Source organism: Podarcis liolepis (assembly GCF_965112155.1).
Source record: "Podarcis liolepis genome assembly, chromosome: 8".
Taxonomy (NCBI): Eukaryota; Metazoa; Chordata; class Lepidosauria; order Squamata; family Lacertidae; genus Podarcis; species Podarcis liolepis.
In genome coordinates this window covers 87,753,391-87,778,140 of record NC_139560.1, presented here as the reverse complement: position 1 = coordinate 87,778,140, position 24,750 = coordinate 87,753,391, and the positions used below count along the sequence as shown (strand labels likewise).

The 24,750-nt window shown below is 43.7% G+C and overlaps 1 protein-coding gene across 16 annotated transcripts in view; it reads left to right on the top strand.

Annotated features, from left to right (window-relative positions):
• Positions 1 to 3,657: 3,657 nt before the first annotated feature.
• The window catches only part of RALGAPA2 (Ral GTPase activating protein catalytic subunit alpha 2), a 203,393-nt gene continuing 182,300 nt past the window's right edge, over positions 3,658 to 24,750 (top strand). For 6 of the 16 annotated variants that reach the window (XR_014529580.1, XR_014529581.1, XM_083518962.1 and 3 more), the window contains exons 1-4: positions 3,725 to 4,140; positions 14,514 to 14,624; positions 16,650 to 16,699; positions 24,497 to 24,554. Coding sequence is in view for 9 of the 16 variants with exons in the window: in XM_083518962.1 (XP_083375088.1) it covers positions 4,035 to 4,140; positions 14,514 to 14,624; positions 16,650 to 16,699; positions 24,497 to 24,554 (325 nt within the window). In the remaining 7 variants the exon portion in view is untranslated. Of the gene's footprint in view, positions 4,141 to 14,513; positions 14,625 to 16,649; positions 16,700 to 24,496; positions 24,555 to 24,750 lie in introns of all 16 variants that reach the window. The other 10 variants (XR_014529577.1, XR_014529578.1, XR_014529579.1 and 7 more) reach the window with 5 other exon arrangements.

Below are 24,750 nucleotides of genomic sequence, written 5' to 3'. Positions count from 1 at the left end.
CTCACAGGAATGGGACAAACCGTGTTCCACACTTCATGTAAAACATCAGTGGGAGATGGGAGAAACTGCTGGATAAGATACACTTGAAGAATATTCTCATCCTTTTGTCCTTTTGCCAAAACAGAAGGCAAAACAATACCTGATTTCAAAGGCAGCCAAATAAATGGATGATATCTTAACTGCAGCAAGGAGCTGGTTCCAGAGCTTACAGTAGCTGCCACCATCAGAAAAACCTGTTCCGTAGGGCCCACCTGCTGACAGACAGTGGGACTCCCAAAACTATTTTCAGTGCCTGATTCTGTTCCTTAAACTTTGGCACTGGGAATTTTTTGGTGGTCTCAGCAAATATGATGTGGGTAGCCACTGCTAAACAAGCTCTGGAACCATCTCTCTGCCAAGTGTTGTTGTTTTAACCCTGTCACATCAGAATAGTTTTCAGGCTAGCTTGGAAATAAAAAGGCAAACATACTTGGATAATTTGATGAAATAACATGGTGGGATGGGGTGGGTTGGAGTAAAAGTGTAAAAGATAAAATAAAACAATTGAATTCCTGCTTGGCAGGGGGTTGGACTCGATGGCCCTTGTGGTCTCTTCCAACTCTATGATTCTATGATTCCATGAAAACAACAGGGCATTAACATTTAGAGCAAACAGTAAAACAGCACTAGACATAGTCAAACCCTAATATCAGCAGCCGATAAAACAGCAACAAACTGTTGTTTTGGTGAATAAAACCTCTTTTTCTTGTCATAACTGCATTGTATTAATAAAGCAACCATTGCTAAACAGGCCACTCTATTAAATATACTATTAATAACAATCTGGTTTCCTTTTCATAGGCACCTAACCGTTTCTGGGCTCAGTTTAAATCCCCAAACACTTTGGCATTTGGTTATCTGAAAGAAAGTTCACACCCATATAAATGGCCGGCACAGGGTACAACTAGACAGTTAAGATTTGTTTTGTTTTGTTTTCAGCAGGCTTTTATTTTTAGTTGCTGCTCTGAATTCAGAACTCTTCTGTTTTAACTTTCCTCCCTGCAATAGTTGCTTTGGTTTTATGATTTTATGCTGTATTTGGAAATATTTCTTTGCACACGTCTTTGAAAATCTCACCTGAAAAACTGGTTATAAACTGGTTAAAGTAGAATAAAAATAAATAAAAGCGGAGATGGAACACCAGGAACAACCGTGGCTCAGTCTCTTTTGTTCTGCTTGAATTTCCAGTTATACAAGAACAACAGGTGAATTTTGTTTTTGTTTTGTGAAAAGCTGTTTCCCCCTTTTGCTGGGCCTTGGACAGACAGTGTGCACTTAGTTAGAAAATACAAATGTTAGTGGCTGTGACATTCAACAGGTGACCTTTTGCTGAACTGGGCGGATTCAGCTGAGGCTTCTAAAGAACTTTCCAAGATGGGATGTTTATGGACAGACACTGCAGTACTGTATGTGTATCATAAATGCAACTGTCATGAAAGGGAAAGCATTATATTCAAGACTCTTTTCTAAATCATTCTGATCCAAAAACATAGATATTAAAACAATGCATGCTATATGATCAGTACTAGGAGATTCATCACTAGATTTCTTCAGTTTCTTCCAGCACTAAAAGCAGCTTCAAAGGGGCCCCTGGGACTGGGGGGTTTTAAGGGGGAGGGGTTAACCTGGCCCTCAACATGATTTCTACCACGAAAATGACAAATGTAGTGCTGCAGCCAAGAAACAAATCAGCCCCCTTTTACTTAAAAACATCAGCAAAGAAGAACAAGCCACATATCTCCCCAAATCTTTTCTAGCTTGGTCTTTCAGTTCACAACTGAGGCCCTGCTTTGTGACCCAGTGTCACCAGAAGTGTTGCAGGGGCCACAAGAGAGAGGACAGTTTCATCCACAGAGTGTGGAATGGCTTCCTGCAGAAGGCCACCCAATTCCTTCTTCACTGCTTGCTTGTTGGCAAACTGCAAACATGCATTTGATCTGCATTTAGCTATATTCCCCTCTTTGGCAATAGGAAAACTCCAGAAGGCACAACCCCAGCCCGATAGCCAATGTCAAGATGAACTTCAGCCCACTGAGGTGGTCTGGGGGAGGGGAGCACCCTCATCACTCGATGGGCGTCCTGGTGTTTCAAGGCTCAAGTTTGTCTGTTGGTACAACCCACTTTCCTCCACCCTGAGGGCCTTTCTCTTATTCCTGTCCACTTCTTCTTAAGGTCCAGGCCTTTCCTCTCAGTCTCAGTCGCCATTGCCCCCACCCCACAGCACTAGGCCTATTTAAATAATTGTATTTCAAAAGCTATGCACTGAAAACAAATTGTGGGCCTACACAATATCTGATAGAAGGCATGCACATCTCACAGTAAATAAATGATTTGGAATTGTCATCATACAGGGAGCCCCTTGCACACAAATTCTACTCCCAGAGAAGCCCAACACAGTGCAGCGGATTCTGGGAATGTTCAGCTCGCCTTGGACCCTGGTCTGTTCACATGGGCCTGCTACGCTTTTTGAGCCAGTGTGGTGTAGTGGTTAAGAGCGGTAGTCATGTAATCTGGGAAACCGGGTTCGTGTCTCCACTCCTCCACCTGCAGCTGCTGGGTGACCTTGGGCCAGTCACACTTCTCTGAAGTCTCTCAGCCCCACTCACCTCACAGAGGGTTTGTTGTGGGGGAGGAAGGGAAAGGAGAATGTGAGCTGCTTTGAGACTCCTGAAGGGGAGTGAAAGGCGGGATATCAAATCCAAACTCTTCTTCTTTGAAGTGAGGAGACCTAGATTACAGCCAACACACCCATGCAGCTCCAGACTGCAAAGGAAGATCAGTAACACGATGTGTGAGAATTTGCCTTTCAGTCATTTTTCTATTATTTACCTCTTTGGCTTCTACGAAATCCATGATACCATTTGAAAAAACATGACATTAAATGACCATTGAATTCACGGTAGTCAGACACCATCTCATGAGGCCCTGCAGCATGATTTGCCAAAGAACATCTGAATGTATCTTCAGGTGCCAGGCAAAAACGTTTCTCTTCAACCAGGCGATTTGCTAATTAACACTCTATGGCTTTTTAAATGTTTGTGGGAAGGGGGTTATTGCTTTGTTTTTTGTTTTATTATGTATTTGCATTCTCATTTTGTATTTTTCTGTTGTGAACTGCCCTGGGATCTTTGGATGAAGGGCAGTATACAAATATAATAAATGATAAATAAGATGATTCCTTGCTCAATTTAGCTGAAAGCAGGGCTACTCAACAAGTCACAAATTTCAGTGGGGCTTCCCTTCTCAGAAGCACGTTCAGGACTTCGTAACACTGCGCATTTTATTTCCACAGGACAGTTGCAAGAACTCGTTTCCCAAGTAAATCAATATACTGTGTTAATCAAAAGTGCACAGAGCCAGCAAACCGCAGTTTTAGGTATACAGATTGAATAAACTAACAATAAATAGAGGTAAAAACTTTTAAAGGTTAGTATTTAAAAAGCGCCTCAAGCTATTAACAGTACAATAATTAAGGAAGGCTGTTCCATATAATTCTTTATCAAAGATGTCGCCTGCAGGGTTGCAAGGACGGAAACTGCTTCCGCGCTGCCAGAGAAAGGCGCGCGACCGCGGCGCGCGCGAAGAGCCTCCTCCGCAAATACTACGACTCCCAGCATGCCCCGCGCCAGCCAAGATTCCAAAGATGGCCGCCCTTTGCGCCGCCGCTGCTGGGCTTGGCTGCGCCGTCGGATGAAGAGAAAGCGAGGCCGGCATTGGTCCGCCCCCGCCCCCCCCCCGCCCCGGAGAAGAGAAAACCAGGACGCGCGCCCGCGAAAGAGAAGAGCCGAAGGAGCTCCGCGGCGGGCGCTTCCCAGCCTGGCCAAGCCACGCCCACTTCCCTCAGGAGCGCCGCTGCCCCCTCCCCCTCCCCCCTCGCCGCCTCAGCGCGCCCGCCCGCCCTTCGCTGGCTGGCGGTGGAGGCGGCGGCGGCGCGGCGCCCCTGGGTCTCCCGGCTGAGGGCGAGGGCGACGCCCCCCCCCGCAAACTGCCCGGCGATGTTCTCTCGGAGGGGCCACGCCGATGTCAAGAAGTCCACCCAGAAAGCGCTGGACCCGCGGAAGGACGTCCTGACGCGCCTCAAGCACCTCCGGGCGCTGATGGGTGAGTGGGGCGGGGGGCGCCTCCGGAGAAGGGTCCCGGTCGCCGGAGGGTGCCAATCCGGGGTGCCCCGGGTCCCATCCCTGCCGTGTGAGGTCGTCATTGTCACAGCCATCACTACTTAATGACACGGGCGAGTTGCTTTGCCCAGGGCAGCCCAAAGCGACTTACACTCGGACAGACAGGCAAAACCAAACCAAACCCAGAGATAGGTTATAATGTGGCGCTTACCTGCCCGCCCGCCCCCAACCTCCAGAGGTGCAGTGGGTCAATGGTCAGTGGATCTGGCTGTTAACCAAAAGGTTGGTGGTTAGAGCTCACCCAGGGATGGCTGTGGGTAGCGTTCCTGAATAGCAGGGGGTTGGAGTAGATGACTGTCAGGATCCCTTCCAATTCTACAGTTCTATGATTCTCACAGCCCCCATATATGCAGTGGGGTGGGAAAGAATTTACTGTTGTAAGGAAAGCAATACCATGAACATGGTGTACTTCAAACACAGTTCAAATCCACACAACAGGGTGAGCTCCCCTTGCTCTGTCCCAGCTTCTGCCAACCTAGCAGTTCGAAAGTGCACCAGTGCAAGTAGATAAATAGGTACTGCAGCGGCAGGAAGGTAAACGGCGTTTCTGTGCACTCTGGCTTCCATCACAGTGTCCGTTGCACCAGAAGCGGTATAGTCCTGCTGGCCACATGACCCAGAAAGCTGTGGACAAACACCTGCTCCCTTAGCCTGAAGCGAGATGAACCCCACACCCCATAGTCGCCTTTGATTGGACTTTAACCATCCAGGGCTCCTTTACCTATTTTTTACTTTGTACTTTAAACACTCACTGCAGTTATGAATGCATGCTAAGTTGAACCAATCTCTGCAGCTAGTGCTTTTGTCTTGCGATGTTTCATGTCTGCACCTAAGGTCTTGCCTGTGACCTCTTCTAACTCTGTTCTTTACATTCTCTTCTCACAAAGAGCTCCCCCTTTGTGTGGAGTGTGTGTTGGATTACCCCCCCCCCATAACCTACCTTGTTGTGATGGGGTATGGGGATCAGCAGTTCTACATGGAGATAAAAAAGATGGCAGGTGTAAGCATGGGACAATGATAGGGTTAACATCCTTGTGCCTCAAACTCACATGCACTAAAAAAAAGTTGCTGGTTTGTTCTGCAGTTTTAAAAAGAAGTGTTTTTTTAAATTTCAAAGTGAATCCTGATTCATGGTATTGCATGTTGCCAGGAGGCAAAAGACAAATCTTGATGTAACTAGATCATGATAAGGAACTGGTTTCTCTGTTCAATTGTTCCAGCTTTTGTCAGCTAAACTTGAACCAAAAGCATATTGTAGAAATCTAAAACTAGGGTTCTGCCCAGCATACCCACTTCCTGTGCTCTCAGCTAGACTGAAATATGAGCAGTGTCTTCTCCTTGGGGACAATAATATTCTTGCACTCACCCCATGTGCATTCACTGTGAATTTCACAGTTTGTTTTGATCTTGCAATGGTCCCTGTGAGTTGTGTGGATTGTCCATTGCCTGCATGGGCTGAACCATCTTGCAGGGTCTTGAAGCAGTTCCACTGGCTCTGAAATCTGAGCTGGCTGGATTATGTCAAGCAGTGGGGGAGGAGGGAGTTGTTGAGTAAAATAAACATCCATTCTACCTAACTTTATCACCCTCCTATGAGTAAACAGAACACTGATCTTCCAGGAAGTTGCATAAGATAATGGCCTAATTCACAGTGTATCCCTGCTGTGCTGCTTCACACTGCAGGTGGGACTCAGCTGTCTCAATGCTCCATTAGAAAAACACCTGCAAATGGAGAATCAGGGGGAGACTAAGCATGATACCTTCTCCATGGAATCTAGCTTTATAGGTGGATAATTTTGTGTGTGTTGGGAGGTGTATCCAATTGAGTGAGCTCCTACCTGCAGGCTGCAGTAGTTCTGCTTAAACCAGGCTTCCTCAACCTCGGCCCTCCAGATGTTTTGAGACTGCAATTCCCATCATCCCTGACCACTGGTCCTGCTAGCTAGGGCTCATGGGAGTTGTAGGCCAAAAACATCTGGAGGGCCAAGGTTGAGGAACACATAGGTTTGCTGTGTTAATCAAAGCTACACCAATATGGTGCTGGAATTTTTTCCTTTATTTTCCCCCCAAAACCAGGTCGGGGAAACCGAACCAGGTCGAGGAACAGCGCGATGACGGCGCTACGCCTCCTTGCAGTCCCCCGAGCTTGTGGGGCTGGCTGATGTCTGTCCGGCGGGCGGGGCGCTCTGCTTCAGGGCGCCCCTCGTGCTGGGCGGCAGGCTGCTATCCACCGCGTGGGGAGCCCTGCGGGGAACTCCCCAGGACGCCAACACGCTGCGGATGTCTGCCCGGCGCAAGGGGCGCTCTGCTTCAGGGCGCTCCTCGCGCCGGGCGGCAGGCTGCTATCCGCAGTGTAGGGAGCCCTGCGGGAACTCCCGCAGGGCTGCCTAGGCTGCGGATGTGTGCCCGAAGCGCCGGGCGCTCTGCTTTCAGCGCGCCTGGCGCTCCGGGAAGCAGACTGCTATCCGCAGCCTAGACAGCCCTGCGGTAACTCCCGCAGGGCTGCCTAGGCTGCGGATGTGTTCCTGAAGCCTGGAGAGCGAGAGGGGTTGGTGCGCACCGACCCCTCTCGCTCTCCAAGCTTCAGCGAAAGCCTGCATTCGCCCCATAGGACGCACCCAGATTTCCCCTTCATTTTTGGAGGGGAAAAAGTGCGTCCTATAGGGCGAAAAATACGGCATATTGGCTTTGCAGGTAGGAGCACTGTATAGAGTTTGGATGAATAAATAAATATTTTTATAATCTGTTTTGTGGCCAAGGTTAACTCCCATAGTGGTTTACATTTACAATTCACAAAAGGTACAATGTATTAGGGATACTTAGAGGTGTTCATGGCAGTCTCTTCTGGAAGCTGATTACATTATCCAGATTCTAGGCTCTTCTATTCAGAGAGAGGGGGTGGAAGGAGCTGTAAATGGATGCAGAGGTTGACTTAGGGAAATATACCAGACCATAGGAGCGTCTCTCCATTGATTTTACTCTATATATTCAGTGCAAGCCTTTGCAGATTGTGTTTGGTTAGACTTACTCTCTAGTAAGTGTGTTTAGGATTGCAACCAAACCAAGCTTTTCTTAGCTACAGAATATGTAGTGGTACGTAGCATTCTGTGAAAACCAGTGATCTGTCTGTGTCATATTCACTATCACAGAGAGCCAGCATGGGTTTCTTAAGTCAGCCATGCCAGAATAACCTTACCTCCTTTTTTGATAAGAGTTACTAGTCTTGTAGGCTATGGGAGTGCTGTAGACATTGTATAAAAGCTTTGACAAAGGCTCCTCAGTATCCTTGTTGGCAAGCTGGTAAAATAGGCTAGATGATGGTCCCATTAGGTGGATTTGTAGCTGATTAACAGACCATATCCAAATAGTGCATTTCAGTAGTTCCTCGTCAACCTAGAAATAAGTGACAAGTGGGGTTCTGCAGGATGCTGTCCAGGGCCTAGTGTTGGTTAACATCTTTATAAATTACTTGGATGAAGTAGTAGAATGTATGCTCTTCAAGTATTCAGGGCAGCTAGCAAATTATGTTGTGAACCACCCTGAGAACTGCAGAACACAAATTCAGTAAACAAACAAACAAACATACTTAGAAGACTGAAATAGGATCCAAGATTATTTCCCCATGATGGAGATCTGGGACTAAACTAGCAAAATGAATTTCAACAGAGATAAATATAAACTTCTGCATTTAAGTAGGGGAAGCCAGATGTACAAGTTGTGAGAAAGAACTGGGTGTTTTAGTAAAGCTCAGGCATTAAGACAGGCGCATTGAAACATTTTCGCACCAATCCAGATAAGTAGACTTCTGCATACATACCACTTGTTGGATAAGGAATTTTGGTCACAAATCTGGTCCAGATGTTGATGTTATTCATTTGCACTGCATTGCACTGCACTGCTTTCATGTGGATGTGCATCTCCCTCCTGGCACAACTCGTAACATGAAAGTACTTGCAACCGGAACTAAATCACAGTGTTTGTATTCTAAATTATTGATATCCTTTTTTTAAAAAAATCCTGATTTTCAGAGACTTTCAGAGTGGTTAAAAAGATTAAAGCTTGAATAGCATAATTCATTATTTAAACAAAACAAGTAAAATTCCAGCATAAAAACTAATCTGAATGTTTCTGTTAAATAACTTGGGCAAATTAAAAGGTTGCCCAATAAACTTTGACCAAAGGGAATCCTGCCTGGGTAGAACCTTTCATAAATGGGATACCACATCAGCAGTTGGGTGAAGGGAAGTACCGGTAGTTTTTACTGGGCAGGAAAGCATTCAGAGTTCCAACTATTACATGTACTTAAAGCTAGATAAGAGATGAAAATGAAGAGGATGAGCCAAAAGCTGTGTGCAAGAAATTGGGGTTTGAGGAGGGGTACATTTCTTGCCATATTCATTTGTAACCAATACAGTGGTGCCCCGCAAGACGAATGCCTCGCAAGACGGAAAACTCGCTAGACGAAAGAGTTTTCCGTTTTGGAGGTGCTTCACAAAACAAATTTCCTATGGGCTTGCTTCGCAAGACGACAATGTCTTGCGAGTTCCTGCTGGTTCCCCCCCCCCTTTTCTAAGCCGCTAAGCCGCTTATCAGCTGATCCGATCAGCAGATAAGCCGCTAAAAGCCGCTAATAGCGCTAATCCGTCAATGGGCTTGCTTCGCAAGACGAAAAAACCGCTAGACGAAGAGAATCACAGAACGGATTCTTTTCATCTTGCGAGGCACCACTGTATTACAATTGGAGAATTGAAGCCAGTTCATGGCCCCTGATCTCCATTGACTTAAAGCTGCTTCTCCTTTTACCTGCATTGTATGATGCACTGATATATGTCTCAGAAAAGTTTGAGAGTGTGTCTGAAGTCTATTTGAGATATAATAGTATCTTCTTGATGGAGCTAAGTGCAAGTTAAAATGTGAATGTTTGTTCCATTAACTCATCTTAGTCATGTGTTAACCCAGAAAAAGTGCTGTCTGTCTCCTTTTATATCGAGTCATGAATTATTCAGTCTGTTCTGTTGGTTCATGTAAGAATGTTGAATCTATTAGCAGAGCTTCTAACTGTCAGGATGAACCCCAGTGTTTTGCACAAACTCTTCTTTTTTTCCATTATTACTCCTGCCTTGATACTCTTGATGGCCCTCAAGGTCTCTACATTCTTTCTCCTTGTCCGGTACCACCCTAGTACATCCTGCAAAGGATGAATTGAAGCAGAATACAAAATAGATAATAGATAAATAAAAGCATGCAATTTTCTGGCACAGAATACTTTTGATAAGAGTTCCCATAGTTTGGCAATGACTTCAGTTCACCTTGCTTGCTCTTCAAATTATTTTATGTTAACAGTTAAAACAAGTACGTAATGTTATTCTCATATGACTGACTCCTGCCTGATACTTGACCTGGGCTTCCTGTAATTCTCTAACTCCTGATGGCTCATCCAGAAGTATGTGCAGCTCATCTGAGTTCATTTGAAACTGCAAGTCAGCAGCTGCCCCACTGAACTTCCCAGCTGCTTTATAAACTTCAAGTTATCGAAAAGGAAACAGCTCCTGTTATATCTGCACTACTTTTTCAGTGAGCTTTTCCATCCACCAGACCCTCAAGCGGATTTTTGGATTCAAGTGAGTGGTGGAGATTATTTTTGTAAACCGCTTTGAGTTGGGGGTTTTTTTTGGGGGGGGTTGACAATCAGGTGGTGTGTAAAGTTTATGAAATAACTAAATAAATATGGAAACTTTAGCTATTTCCTTGGTGAGAACCCCCATTTCCAAGCTGCTATTTGCCCTGGGTCCCCAAAAGAAATGGTAGATCCTATTCCAAATCTCCATTGTTTTGTCTGATTGTTTTGCCCTATTCAGGCAATTAAATATCTGGTTGTTGTTTTAAGTCTGGGCTTGTATCCATTAAATAATCAATCAATCAATCAATCAATCAATGGGGTGACTTAATAGAATCAATCTGATTTACCCTCAGGAAATTATCTTTTTCGGCGCAGTTTTTATATTTGTTTATAAAGATGAGCATTTAGCTATGCATTCCGTTTGTTCCCAAACAGCCTTTTCTAAAATTTCAGTGTCGTTTGGATTATTTTTTAGGAATATAAATCCCTCTGCTTTCTATTCAAAACATAAAACACTGCAACCTCGAGAGTGAGCACTGATAAAAACAATAGGAAATGTAGTTTAGATATGGTACAAATATGTGGCAATGGAGCACGTGAGATTTGACAGTTGGACAGAGCCACCTGCCTGTCAGTGGCCGATGTAATGATGATGCCAGGTTTGTAAAGAGCCCTGCATAGTGCTTTGAAGTGCCACCAATCAGCTGATCTTTTCTGCTTCAAAGCACTAAGTAGGGCTGTTTGCAAGCGGCTCGCAAAGGATCCTTGCTTGACTTAGTGACTTCAAGGATCAGTTTGCTATGGAGTTCCCTGTGGGGAATGCAGTATTATTACAGCTGATCTCAGCTGTCTTGCTCAGTGGATTGGTGGTGACAACAAATCTCCCTTGCCAATGCAAATTAGGAGTGCACCTGAAGGCTCCTGCTTGTGCATTGGCAGCTCATTCTCACTTGCTCCTCACCTGATGTCACATCAGGTGTGGGGCCAGGTTAGGCCTGGGCGATATATCAATATATTGCCCAGGACCGTTATGAGGAGCAGACCGCGATGTCGGCTTCACTCAACGGTATATTGCTGGTGAAACCGCCACCGCTCCTGAGTCTCCCTGCTAGCAGTGTCCGCTGAAGGGGGTTAAGAGTTCCTTCCTCCAGCGGGTGCTGCTAGCAGAGGGACTCGGGTGCGGCAGCAGTTTCACCAGCAATATAGTGCTGAGTGAAACCACCACCCCACTCTGCCCTCATATGACAGAGAGGGAGAAACAAGCCTTATCAATGAGGCGCCAACACAGATTGTTCCTCCCTCTGCACCTTTAAACTGCTCGACTGAGGACTGTGCAGCTGCCGTTGCCTCAGTTGAGCATTTAAAGGAGTCTCCAGCGGGGCTCTGTTGAGGGGAGCATGGTTGCCGCTCCCTGCAGTGAGCAGTTAAAGGAGCTCTGATGCTCTCATCGCTCATGCACTGGGCCTGTCTGAGCAGGGGGGGGGGAACCTTACCTCTGCTCAGCTGAGCAGCGCAAACTAGCTCCCTTGTCCCAGCCTGAGAGCCTGGGTAAAACCGCCTCAGCTCTTGAGGCAAGTGCGGGCAGAGGCAAGTGCACTCCCCCCCCCAATGTTTAGCTAGCAATACAGTGTGATGTTGAAAAGCTGATATCACCCAGCCCTAGGCCAGGTAGGTGTGGCCCCATGGTCTTAATTGGGACCTGTGACCAAAATATAGATGGGTTTTTATACTCATGCGGGGAAAGTTAATACAAGCACAGTGTTTATTTTTTATTTCATTATCTGCACTATATCCTGGGCTTGCATGTGAACTTGGAGCCAGTTATAGACTTTATATATAAATTGCAGAAGCAATTTATATACCACCCTTCATTTGTAGATCTCAGGGCAGTTCACAACATAAAAATATAGCATTGGTATGAGAATGTCTGGTGCTGATATAAATATAAGTTGGAATTGCAATTCTATATGTAAAATGCTTCGTATTAATCCTATCAATTGAGAAGCACACTGTTCCACACTGTGCATTGGCCACAGATGGAAGGGAAATGGCAGAAGCAATGCAGTAAATAAAATTATCATTTATGTAATGTTTGAGTACTAAAAATTACAGCAAATACTGCTTGTATTGACTTGTATGATTTCTGTTCCTGACCTCAAATGAACATGTGAATTGCAGGAATTCCTACTCCCGTGTGTAGTGGAGTTTTTTGACATCTCTAGTCTTAACTGTGGTTCACTGAAATAAGCGAAGCAGACATTGATGTTTAGTTAAATAAACCATTGTTCAAATTAGTTCTGCTTCTGAGTAATAACTGTAGTTATTTTTTAAAAAATGTAAGTGAAAGCTTCCAACTTCCTCCTTGCAGTCACAGTGAGAAGGAGCGGGGGGAGCTTGTGAACCCGATGCTTTCCTAGGCCATTACAGTAATGCTAAATCATACTTTACTATTAGGTACATATGTAACTACTGTGTGGTAGAATCTAATTTTATTTATTTGAACAGCAAGCCTTTGTTAAGTTTCCAGCAGTTGCAAGGATGGCCAAGGAAGATGAGCCTCTTTGGAGAGCATGTTTCATGGCTGTGCATCTGTAGTGGGCATTGCTCTTTGGGTTCACAGTTCCAGTCTACAAAACCATGCACAGGGTTTGTTAAAAGGCAGTAGCTGCAAATGGGGAGCTTGATATGAGAGACCATGGCCTAAAATATGTTGAGTCCCTCCCCCTTATAGCTATATAGGAAATAAGAAACAGTTCTTACAAGCCCAGAATCCATTGCAAAGTTGTACAGCTGTGTTATAAGTGAATAATTTTTAAAGGAAGCTCTACACAGAATTTATTTCAGTAGTTGGGCCATTGTTTTGTTGCAGTTTGGATCAAAGTGACAATGTCCCTGTGTTCCTGCCTTGGGCACAAAGCATTGTCTGATCTGACTGGAAGATTGTACACATGCCTGCCACTTTAATCTCCCAAAGCAGTATCTCTTTCCTAATGCAGAGAAGGTGGCAGGACAATGCTCAGCGGGGTTATAATTTCCCTAAAACTGAACTGTATTTCCCCCCCATTTTTATTTATTAAATTTATATCCCACCCTTCCTCCCTTCCTTCCATGTTGCTTAAATTGGTGTACATGGTTCTTTTCTTCCCATTTACACCTTGGTCTTCAAGGCCCCACTACTCCAACATTGTCCTCCCCACCTTCCATAGATCACACAGATGGTTAGTGTATGTTGTGGTCATAGGGTTGGATTTGGTGAAGGGTCATTAGGCCTAATCTCATCCTGAACATAATCTGTGCATAGATTAGCTTGGTCTAGTCCATGATGTACTGTGATGGTGGAAAGGCACACTACAGTAAAGTGCATGAAGAGCAAGTGTCTTCAGAAGATGTAATTGATGGAGTCAATTATGGAGCCTTATGGTAAAGTGAATGCATTGTGAGGAACCTCAATACAGCAGCCTAGTTTCTCCACAGGTCATAAGTACCAATAATTTCTGATCCAGTGCTGGGAAATGTGGGACTGTTTCTTGATGCCTGATGCAGTTGTCCAGCCTGGAAACCACTTGCACACGCCATTTTGTGTGAATGGTTCTTGATCTAATAGGGGAGATACACATGAAAATAAACTTATCGTGTACTCCAATCTCACTGGAAGGGATGTAAGAGGATTTAATTTTTTTTCTATTTATCTAAACTTCTGATTATCTGAATGTTCACCTTAAGGTCAGGGTAAGACTGTCTTGCAAATAAGTCTACAAATGTGACTAGCTTACAAACTTCTTATTTGTTTGCCTATCTGCATATATCTGTCAATATTTTGTGACATACAGTGGTGCCCCGCGAGACGAACGCCTCACGAGACGAAAAACTCGCAAAACGAAAGGTTTTTTCGTTTTCGAGTTGCCTCGCAAGACGAATTTCCCTATGGGCTTGCTTCGCAAAATGAAGCTTGCCCCGCAAGCTCTGGGGACAGCGGGAAGCGCAGCGCGTCTTCCCCGCTGTCCCCGGACCTCTTTTGAAGCAAGGGGCGGCGGGGAGAAGCGATCTTCTCCCCGCCGCCCCTTGCTTCAAAAGAGGGGGCAGAGCGGCGCTTCCCCCTGTCCCCGGACGGTCTCCATAGGAACGCATTGATTGATTTTTAATGCATTCCTATGGGAAACCGTGCTTTGCAAGATGAAAAACTTGCAAGAAGAAAAAACTTGCGGAACGAATTAATTTCGTCTTGCGAGGCACCACTGTATTGGCAATCTGAAGGAAAGAGTGGTCCTGTTCTTTTACAGTTCATAATAGCTTCTCTGCATGGTTGCTTAGGGGAGGCCTTTACCCATCTAAGGCAAGCAGACCAGTGGCTATAGTTTCAGTATAGTGATATGAGATGAAACTTTGATTATAGGATCTAGAATAAGGGCTTAAAAAAAAGGTAACATTTATTTTATTCAGGAGGTTTCAAAGAGATTACCGGTATGTGACTTCAATAGCTGAAGTCTTGAATGTTAGGCGTGATTAAGATCAAGCCATTTGAACACTGCCACCTTATATATTGTACCATGTATTTCTATTAATACTTCTAGTGTTATTTTCCTGCTGCTTTATTTTTCTGTAGAGGTTTTAATTCTAAATTTCTATGCTGCTGATGATCTCCTTTTTCACACATGTTTTGTTTTTTACTTTTACAGATGCTATAGAGGGAAGTGAACTTAAACAGTTTTTTGAGATTAACTATTCTCAGATTTATTTTATCTTCTATGAAAATTTCATAACACTGGAAACTAGCTTGAAACAAAAAGGTAAGAATTTTAAGTGGCTTTGTTTGTTAGTATATTCTTTTAAGTTGCTTAATACTGACCTATACATACTAGACCCCAAAATCCACTCCTTGGCATATCTCTATATAATAAAAATGTAAGAATGTCACCACACAGCCCACATTGGAGGACATGTGGTGCCTCATCACAATCCTGAATTTGCCTGAATCAGAGTTGGGTGGGGCGGGGCAAAGTGAAGGCAGGTTGCCAAGCAGCAGTGGCCGTGGCACTGGAGCAATACAGGAAAAACAGAGGGGAAGACAGGCGATTTTTAACAATGCAGAGTAGAGCAAGTGTGCATGATACTGAGCAGAGAGAAGTGGCAGTTCAAAACAAGGTTTGAGTGCAGTGAGAACAGATTGGAGAGGCTCTGTTGTGTTATCTTTTTGGTGTCAGCCATCTCTATTTCTCCTTGTTAAAACTGGTTTGTTTCAAATTTTTAAAAAAGTGTCCTTCATCCCTGCTTTATTTAAACCTCTGTTGTTGTTTAAAACAGCCATTTTCCCCTTTCAGCATCCATCTGTGTAAGAGCTAAAGGATGTAAAGCCCTCAAATGCTCTATAGTATCTTCACACATGTTAGGAAAGTTCAGCAAACCTAACAGCAAGTGCTAGCACCAGCATCCTTTGGAAAACTTTGTTGTCAGCTCATGAAAAAATTGGTGGTGAGGCTCCTGGCAAGTCATTTAAACCACTCAATCTAGCTTGGGGCTCAAAAAAAAAAAAGGTATTTATTTATTTGTAGTATGTGACAGTTTATTAAGATGTAGCCCTGCTTAGCATGCACCAGAAGCACATCTTCCCCTCCCCAAACACATTTTTATGTGATTGCAAAAAGGAGGCAAAACTTTTGCTATTAAAAGATTATGTCCTTAGAAGTGTAAGATACTTTTATTTGCATTCCCTTTACACACTTGTGTGATTGTACTTAATACACACAGGTCCCGCTATCCAAACACAATGTGTTCTCTGGAAATAGTTCGTTAGACAAGCATTTGCATAACAAATCAATGATTTCTACTTATTCCTATGGGGACATTTCTCATGTGTTCATGACTGCAACATTTTGACTTCCAAAGCCCCCCTGCCCCCTTTTTAAATTACCCATGAGGAAATGTAAATATCTAAACTTATCAAACACAAATACTATATAGAGTGAGTTTTGCAAGAATTTAATTTGCTGAGAAGAATCGTTAAGTGGTATATCTTTTTTCAAGACGACAAGATAACACGGGCCTAGGATAGCTCATTGGTAGAGCAGGAGACTCTTAAGCTCGTGGTTGAGGGTTCGAGCCCCTCATTGGGCAAAAAATTCCTGCATTATAGGGGATGGGACTAGATGACAGTGTGGTCTCTTCCAACTCTGCAATCCTACGATTCTACTTCAGTTTATTAAAAAGGAAAGTATGGCTGGTCTAGGGATAGGCTGCTATAGAAAGTTTAATATATACCGTAGTTTGTTTTTGGCTACTGCTCATGGTTGCTGAGGAGAGAGCTTAACCACAAGACCCAGTTTGGAGAACATGCTAAGCTAAACCTTGCTCAGTGTTGGGTGGGAGCAAAAAGGACCAGGGAAGAGCAAAGCTTCCAGGGAGCCTGAACATTTTCACAGTCCTGGAAAACCATAGTTTGAGTTACCATGTCATGAAAACCAGGCCAGTATCCTTTTCTCCTGAATATTGGACTCCTCTTCATTTTGCTTCCCATTACATCCCAGTTTCTCTACTCACTAAATATTCCTTAAGACATAACGTGTGTGACAGAGAGCCTTTTTGTGGGCTGTCAGTTATTAGAGCAAACGGTTGAAGGAAAGAAGCTTAGATTTATCTTTAACTTTTTTCTGACACTGTACGCTTACAATACTGCTCCTTCGTACTGTTGCATACTTTTGTGTAGTAGATATGCGAGCAGAGCACTGAATTTGAAAGCTAGCAGTCTGATGGGATTTATTAACAGAGTAGTGTATTGTATTTATCCATACTGACTGGAAACATTCCTTTTCTCCCAGGGAATAAGTCACAAAGGGAGGAGCTGGACTCCATTCTCTTTCTTTTTGAAGTAAGTTATCACATTTCAGTACTTACTCAACATTATGGTTCCTTCATGAATATAGTGAATAAGTTACATTTCTGACAAACATTTATTTCCCCACAAACTGTAAAGTGAGATTTATGGCTATTTTCCTCTATTTTAAATTGTGGGCAGACCCTCTTTTTCTCATATTCAGTTTGTGAGTGATTTAAAGAAAAATAGCCTGACATCTAGTCCCTATCATGCTTCCAGTGACTTAACTGGAAGTGTGAGGTGGGATTAGAAGACTCCCTGCATTTTATGTCTGTCCTGCAAGGGCACTGAGTTTCTAACTCTTGTAGAGCAAAAGCTATGAGGCAGAATCTGTAGGCACCATTGAAGGCTATTGCTTTTTGAGAGATGAGCCACTTCCACTTCAGTGTTTTTAGTCAATGATTGAAGTCGGAGCTGTGATTGATGATTGGCGTTTTTGCAAGGCACTTGGCCCTTCTCCATACTTGTTGTCTGAAAGACCAAAGAGCTGTCTGTAGCGAATGGATAAAGAGCTCCTGGCCTGTGCTGAAACAGGGAGTGTGCTTCTGGCTTCGATGTGTCACTGTTACTTGGTCACTTCTGCTTCTAAAAAGCATAATTCACCAGGAAGGACAAGCTTCACAGGTTCACCTTGGCTGGAAACCAAGCCGCCACCCCCACACCTGGTTCATTTTGAAGGGATTTGCTTATTCTTTATAAGTGATTGTTGTACACATAAAGTAATTAGAAAATTCATGATTGTAGTGTAGCTTAGACTGGGCAGTAGCATATCTGCCCAAAAGCAAAAGGTAGCAGCAAAGCTGGGTGTTTGTGCTATTTCTAACTCAGGTTTAATTTCATGGTAAAAATGGGGGGGGGGTTTTGTCTCAACATATAAACATTTTAAAAATTGCTCTGCTAATACAAATAAAATCCATGTTGCAAAGTGGAGATGGTATTATAGTTTAGAAAACCCTGCAAAGGGGGTGGGCGTTGATAGACAGTAGTGTATGACAACCATGAAGTGTATTCCAATGTTTTCATCCAGTTTCTTGGTGGTAGTGTTCTTGGGTTTGGTTTGGTTTGGTTAAAGAAAATTGATTTGGGGGAGCTCTCGCATGGATTCTAGTAGCAACATGGGGGAAAGGGGGTTAATTGTTTTCCCAATTAAAGACTGTTTTCCCTCAGATGAACCTGCTCAGGCTCAGAGATCTTCTGTGGAGACCCTTTTCTCACAGGCACACTTGGTGGGGACACGGGAGAGGGCCTTTTTGGTGGCTGCTCCCAGACTTTGGAACTCCTTTTCTAGAGAAGTTAAACTGGCTCCTTCCTTGTTGTCCTTCCACCAGCAGATGAAGACTTCTTTGTTCCAACAGGCCTTTAGAAAAGGGCTGGTGCTGTGATATTTTTATTGTACTGATCTGTATGTTTTAATTGTGCGTGTGTGTGTGTGTGCGTGTGTGTGCGCGTGTGTGAGAGAGAGAGAGAGAGAGAGAGAGAGAGAGAGAATTCTGTTACTCTTTTTTCATTATGGTTCCCCCCCCCCCATGATTTTTGTTGTTGTTGTTGTTTTAATTTTTTTTTTATTTCAAGTAATAAAACATACCCATACAAGGAAAACAGAGCCTAATAGTTCTACAGAAAAGAAAGAAAAATAGCAGCTGATGGTTGTAGTTTTATATGTTCCAAGAAAGGCAATCAAATGAAAGTATCTCTCCATAAGGTTCTATGAGTTGGGAGAGTGAAAACCATATTTGAGTGTCTTAATAAAAACAAAAAAGGATACCATGCCATATAGAAGGTGTGAGTCTTTCCCACCCCAGATCAATATTCCTTTTCTGAAATAGCTAATTTGTCTATAAGCATGATGTCCCATACTTGCAAAATCCAGGCTTCAAAAAGATTTGCAGTTAAAGTTTTCCAATATTTTTGCAATCGCAAATCTAGCTTCTGCTAATAAATGGAGGATGAGGTCTTTATTTGTTATGTTCTCAATTTGAAGTAAAATAAGGTATTGCAGCTCATTTTGGGTCTGGTTGTAGCAATTGCCCCATCATTTGATTAATTGTCTGAAAAACTTACCAAAAGAGAATAATTTTTGGGCCAAACCACCACATGTGCACTAGAGAACCAGGCAAATTGTCTAGCCAGTGGCAAAGGCTGGATGTGTTACGTTTAATTCTGTATAATCCAGACCCTCCAAGTGTCCCTATTTTCCAGGGACAGTCCCAGATTTACAGAAGCCATCCCAGTTTCTCATTTGATCCTGGAATGTCTATCTAGCCACATAGTATATCTTTAAATATAAATTTTATTTCTGGAGCTGTAAGGGGCTTTTGACAAGTGTAGAAGTCTCTGAGCTTAAATAATCCCACTCTTTCCCACCTAGCAAATGAGCCCGATTGGGGTTTTTAGTTGTTATCTGTAAGCCACCTTGCATTCCTGTCAGGAAAAAAGACGGGATGTAAATAAATATAACAACGACAACAGGATATATTTTTATTAGGGGTTCCAACTCTTTTTGCTAAAAAAAACACCAAATAAAACGTTTGACCTGTGCTGATTGCATTACTGTAGTTATTATGACTATAAAAAATACCTGATTCTTGCTTTTAAACAGTTTAATCTTGAATCTATCTAAGCATGGACGTCTGAACCTTTCTTGCTGTAAAATTATTTTAATCACCACTAACCAACCATCTGAAATACCATACCTAGCTTTGCACTTCATGTACTGTTTCCCTTACTTCAGTTGATGCATGTTCTGTATTGGGATGGGAGACATGTGTCCCTGCAGATATTGCTGAATTCCAGCTCCCATCATCCCTGACCATTGGCTGTTGTCAGATGTCAGTGGTGGTTGCTCGTGAGTGCAAAACTATTTACAGTGCAGAGCCATCAGTTCATGTCTGCTTCAATCGCTAGCAGAATCCGGGAGTGGTCATTTCCGGGTCCTCCCCCAACATAGGAGCTTAGTCACCCCCAGCCTTTTCCTTCCTTCTTTGCATTTTACACCTCTGCGCAAGGTGGGCGATGGAAGAGGCATGCTTCCCTCCTGGCCGAGGAGGTGCGGCACTGTGGCTCCCAGCAGTGGTCCCTCTGGTCCCTTCCCCTCTTCCCCACTGGAGGTGTGGCTTTCCCCACCACAGGAAGAGGAACTGCTGCTCAAATGCGGGATGGAGAAACAGTGTAAATGTCATCTGAATTAAACATTTGTGTTTCTAAACCCTAGCAAATTAAGTTAATTGGTTGGTTGGTTGGCATATTTCATCCTATGTCAGCAGGAATAAAACTTCCCCCATGTTCTATTTTAATTAGTTAAACAGTTAATTAGGATTATTAATGTTTGGCATCTGGAATCAGAATTGAACTACATCCCAGATGAGTAAACAGATTTACATAATTATTGTACATTTTGAAACACTTGCTTATGTGTGAGTGGTGTTAATAACATTTCACAAATTAGCTTTAAATATCTTAGGTCTCCGAGATGAATAATGCTTCTGTTTGCATTAAAAGTAAATGTGTGGTGTATCTCAAGGGCACAACTCATGTCTGCCCTTAACCATAGCTGCTTCAGAGGAACCACTGGCCCTGGCAGAAAGATGGGAAGAATATCACTGGAGAACTAGGAATTCCCCCAAGTAAGAAAGTGCAGGTGGCCTCACAAAGTGTGTGGGTTTACAGTGCTCTCAATCTCTACTTGCTATCCAGTGCTTCACACGTAGAAGCTGGTGTCAGGTTGTCCTCAGACACTTCGCTCACTGATCTTTCAGTTTCCCTGTCCCTCTCTTATATTGGGGCATGGGTCTTAGTGTTCACCAAGTTTCTCTCTCATCCTCAGTCCCTCAGTGCAGCTAGCACCGACCTTTTGCATAAAATGGTATTATAACTCCTGCAAGACACACAGTTTTAGGACGATTTGTAGCATATACTGCAGTGTGTTATATGGGAGGGGGAAGGTGCCTTTGAAGACTACAGGCATCCCCCCCATTCACACGGGGGCTACACTCCGGGGCCCCACTCACATAACTGAACTAGTGTAAAGTGGGGAGCACCCTCTATAAAGTCTCTATAAAGCCTCTGCTTTTCCGCTTTCTCTCCTGCTCTCTCTCCAGTCCAAACCAAAATATCTAGCGTTGAAGCTCTGGGGTTGGCTGGAGGACACACAGAAAAACTGTGACTGCTGTGCTGCTTGGCACATCAGCTGTTAGGCAGGGAAAGGAAGCAGCCTAAACAAAGGCCTGCTGTGCCTCAGGTCTCTTCAGAGCTTCCTCCACCCTCACTGATGTCCTCTTAGGGCCCCAGGGAAGGGCTCCTGGCAAGCCACATGGACTCTCCAGCTCTCTCTCGACATTTCCTGGTATGATTCTCTTTATTTATTTATTTCCCAGCTCTGCGTGTATTCATGGTTGCACACAAGTAGAATGCACGTTAAAAACTAATGACTTTTGTCTTAAGGTTTTGTTGACTAAAGTCCATTTCATCAGTTGTATGAAGGGTTATCCTACATATAGACCTGACCACTCATTAAAAACCCCCAGATAGCAGACATCCTGGCATTGGTAAGCCAGCCAACACATGTAGTATGGTAACATTTACTTGTGCCAATTCAATCCACAAGTGATATAACAATTAAGCAGTTTTAACTTGAAAATACAACTGGTCCAAAATACACTTGTTAGGCTATTGAATGAAACTGAACTAATGGGAAATTTTGCCAATTTTAAAATAGTTTTGTTGGCTTCTGGTCTGTTACCAAGCACAATTCAAAGGTGCTACAGTGGAGCCTTGGGTTGTGGACGTAATCCGTGATGGAGGCATGTCCGCAACCCGCAGCGTTCGCATTCTGAAGCGCCGCGTCTGTGCAGGCGCTGGCGTGATTTGGCACTTCTGCGCATGTGTAAAGCACGATTTAGCGCTTCAGCACAGGCATGAGCAGCAAAACCTGGAAGATACCCGTTCCGGTACTCAGGGGTTTCCCACGGTCTGCAACCCGAAAACACGTAACCTGAAGCGTCCGTAACATGAGGTATGACTGTAGTTTTAATCCTAAACACTATACAGTTTACAGCCTAGATATGTAAAGGTTCACTTCCTCTAACACAAATATGCACCATTACAAAGATGGTCATTTGTGACCCTTTTCCAAGAGCTCCCAGCATCAAAGATCAGGTAGGTAATCACCAGAGGAAGTGCCTTACCAGTCATGGCACTCTATACACGGGACATTGTCCTCAGGCCTTAAGTGTTTATTCTGGAGGATGCTACTGTAAAATGATTCTATTATTTCAATCTGAGCTGTTATTTAATGTTATTTTTGTATTTTAAATAATTACAATGTTATATTTCAAATTTGTAAGCTGTCTTTGAATGGCTTATAAATAAAAAGGCAGGGTAAAAACATTTTAAATAAAGAAACCTAAAATAGTACACCTATTCACATAACTTGTGGGTGCAAATAATGGGTCTTATAACCAACAGTCCAACTCACAATCTTCAGTGGTGAGGTGGTGGATTCAGAGGTGGAATTGGAATAGGAGAGGGCCTGCCCCTAGAGCAAGCCGTGGGGCAAGTGGAACCCATTTTGTCTGGCCTGAGGAATGTGTGTTGCTCTCCCCTGATTCCAAGGACAACAGCTCAGAGGCCCCAGTGGACCCACAGTTTTCCCTGCTGCCATCATGGCTGTTGAAGCAGACAGGGAACTTTCCAACTAAAGAGGTGTCTCTTAACGGCATTTGAGCTATGGTTCTGTTTAAGGCTCCGTCTGAGGTTGGCTGCTGCTGAAGTTTTAATAATGTATTTGGGTTTATTTTAACCCAGATTGGGGGTGGCTACATAATGCTGGATATGGGGAAAGAGGATTATTGCAGTTGTTCTTAGCATAACATCTAAATGCTTTAGATTATCTGTAATTAAATGAAGTATCATCTGGTAAGAAATATGTTCACATTTAATTTTTTTAAAGATTTTAAAAAACTCCTCTGCTTATCAGAGCAGGTTGTCTATGTCAAAGTTATGCTTCACATTATTCTTAGTCATGCAGTAGCCTGGAGGAAAGAGGCCTATGAATCAAAGAACTGACAGATCCCCTGATGTATTTCTTTGACATAAGACCTAATTTCTATTTCAAGTGTACTAATGGATTTCCATATGAATAAAGTACAGCATAATAAGGAATATTCTGCACCATGGGGTTTCTTAAGTTATTTTGTATATCTTTACTCTGAAAATAAAAACAAAATGTCACTAGCTATTTGGAGTTCACTGCCATATATATTTATACTGGAAGAGGTCTTTCGCTTTTGTTAGGCACAAATGCCTAAGGCATATGTTTCTTGTCAGCTCAAGGTGTGCAAAATCATGTGTTAAGGATACAAGCATAGCATACTGACAGTGGGTGATAGTCAACTAAATCATACGCCAAATCAGGTCTGGCCCACCCATGAGACAGGGTGAGGCCATCACCTCAGGCAGCAGTTGTGGCCTCCAAGGAGCGTTGCCACTTGTCGCCCCCTCCTCTGCACCTACCCACCTGCACCTCTCCTAATGCATGCACACCTCTGCAGTGGCAGGGCATGGTTTGGTGGCACCCAGGACAGGGCGCGGAGGGTGAATGGAGCCTGCCAGCCCAGCCTTTGCCACCAACACCACTGGAGCAACTCCACCCCAAGCCACTTTGTGAGACTGGGGTGATCGCACCCTTCCAGAGTGTCTCGGGGCTGGCAGGGAGAAGGACGCAAGGGTTCATGGCTGTTGCATCCTCCTCCCACTGCCCTGCCAGCCCCCAGCTGCTTTGCGATCCCAGCCTTGCAAAGCAGCACAGAGCTGGTAGGGCGGTGTGAGCAACAGCCCCCATAAAAATATGCCTGGGGCCATTGCCCCAGCAGCTCCCCCCATGCTACACCCCTGTGCCTCTGCCTCCTTTGCACCCACCCACCACCTCTTCTACGTACCCACCTGCTGCCGCTGCCTCAGTTTTTCCTCCTGAGCTCCCTGACCATACCCTTCTGTTGGAGAAAGAGCTGTGTGTCAAAGCACCTTGCCCTCCACCTTTATAACTCCCCTGCTGATCCCTCTCAGGAGCAGTGCAGTGCTTTGTTATTAGTGTTGAACTAGGATTCAGCAGCCATTCCAGTTGGCCACTCAATGGGGAGTGAGTGGGTGTCATTTTGTCCGCAGGCAGCAAAATGTCTTGAGCCAGCCTTAATGGGGAAACGCTTGTAACCTAGAGCAGAGCCCAGCCTATTTAGAAGTAGAATGAGACAGTTGTTTTTTCTTAATAGCTCTCAGGTAAAAATATAGATAATAGAATCATAGAATTGTGGAGTTGGAAGGGAAGGGACCTCAAGGGTCATTTAGTTCAACCTCCTGCAATGCAGGAATTGTGTGTGTGTGTGTGAGAGAGAGAGAGAGAGAGAGACCAATTGTCATCTGTCATTAAGATTATGTATTGCCAGAGCTGCCTGAACATAAGTATTTACAATGCTTGAGCACTAGCTACTTCATAAAGGATAAACACGTGGCAGTTGACTGCTTGTTTTAACTAATTTTCCTTAACAATGATTAATAATGAATAATATTGAGCAATGTTGTAAATTCCGGAGGTAAAGTGTCTGCTAAGATTCTTATACTTTTGTTGAAGAGATTCTTTCCATGTCAACAGAAGGCTTAAGTCTAAAAGAAATTATTTGACAGCGTTGACCCTCCCTAAAAAACCCTAATCTGTATTGCACTTAAGTGATGTAAACTAGATGCCAAGTAGCTGTTTTGTCAATATGATATAAAATATGAATTATCTGTGTTCTCCAGAAAATATTACAACTACTTCCAGAAAGAATTTTCTATCGGTGGCATTTCCACAGCATAGGTAAGTGAGGTTTGGCTTCAATTATTTTTTTTTTTTAAGATTTTTTTTTTTTAGTTTAGTTCAGTTTATTAAAAGTTGGGGTACATTTCTCCACTTTCACTAAAGCCAGTGTACAAATGTCAAATGATTTTAATGGATCTAGATGGTACTCTTTTCTTATTACCATCATTTATCATTGTCTCTAAACATACATTAA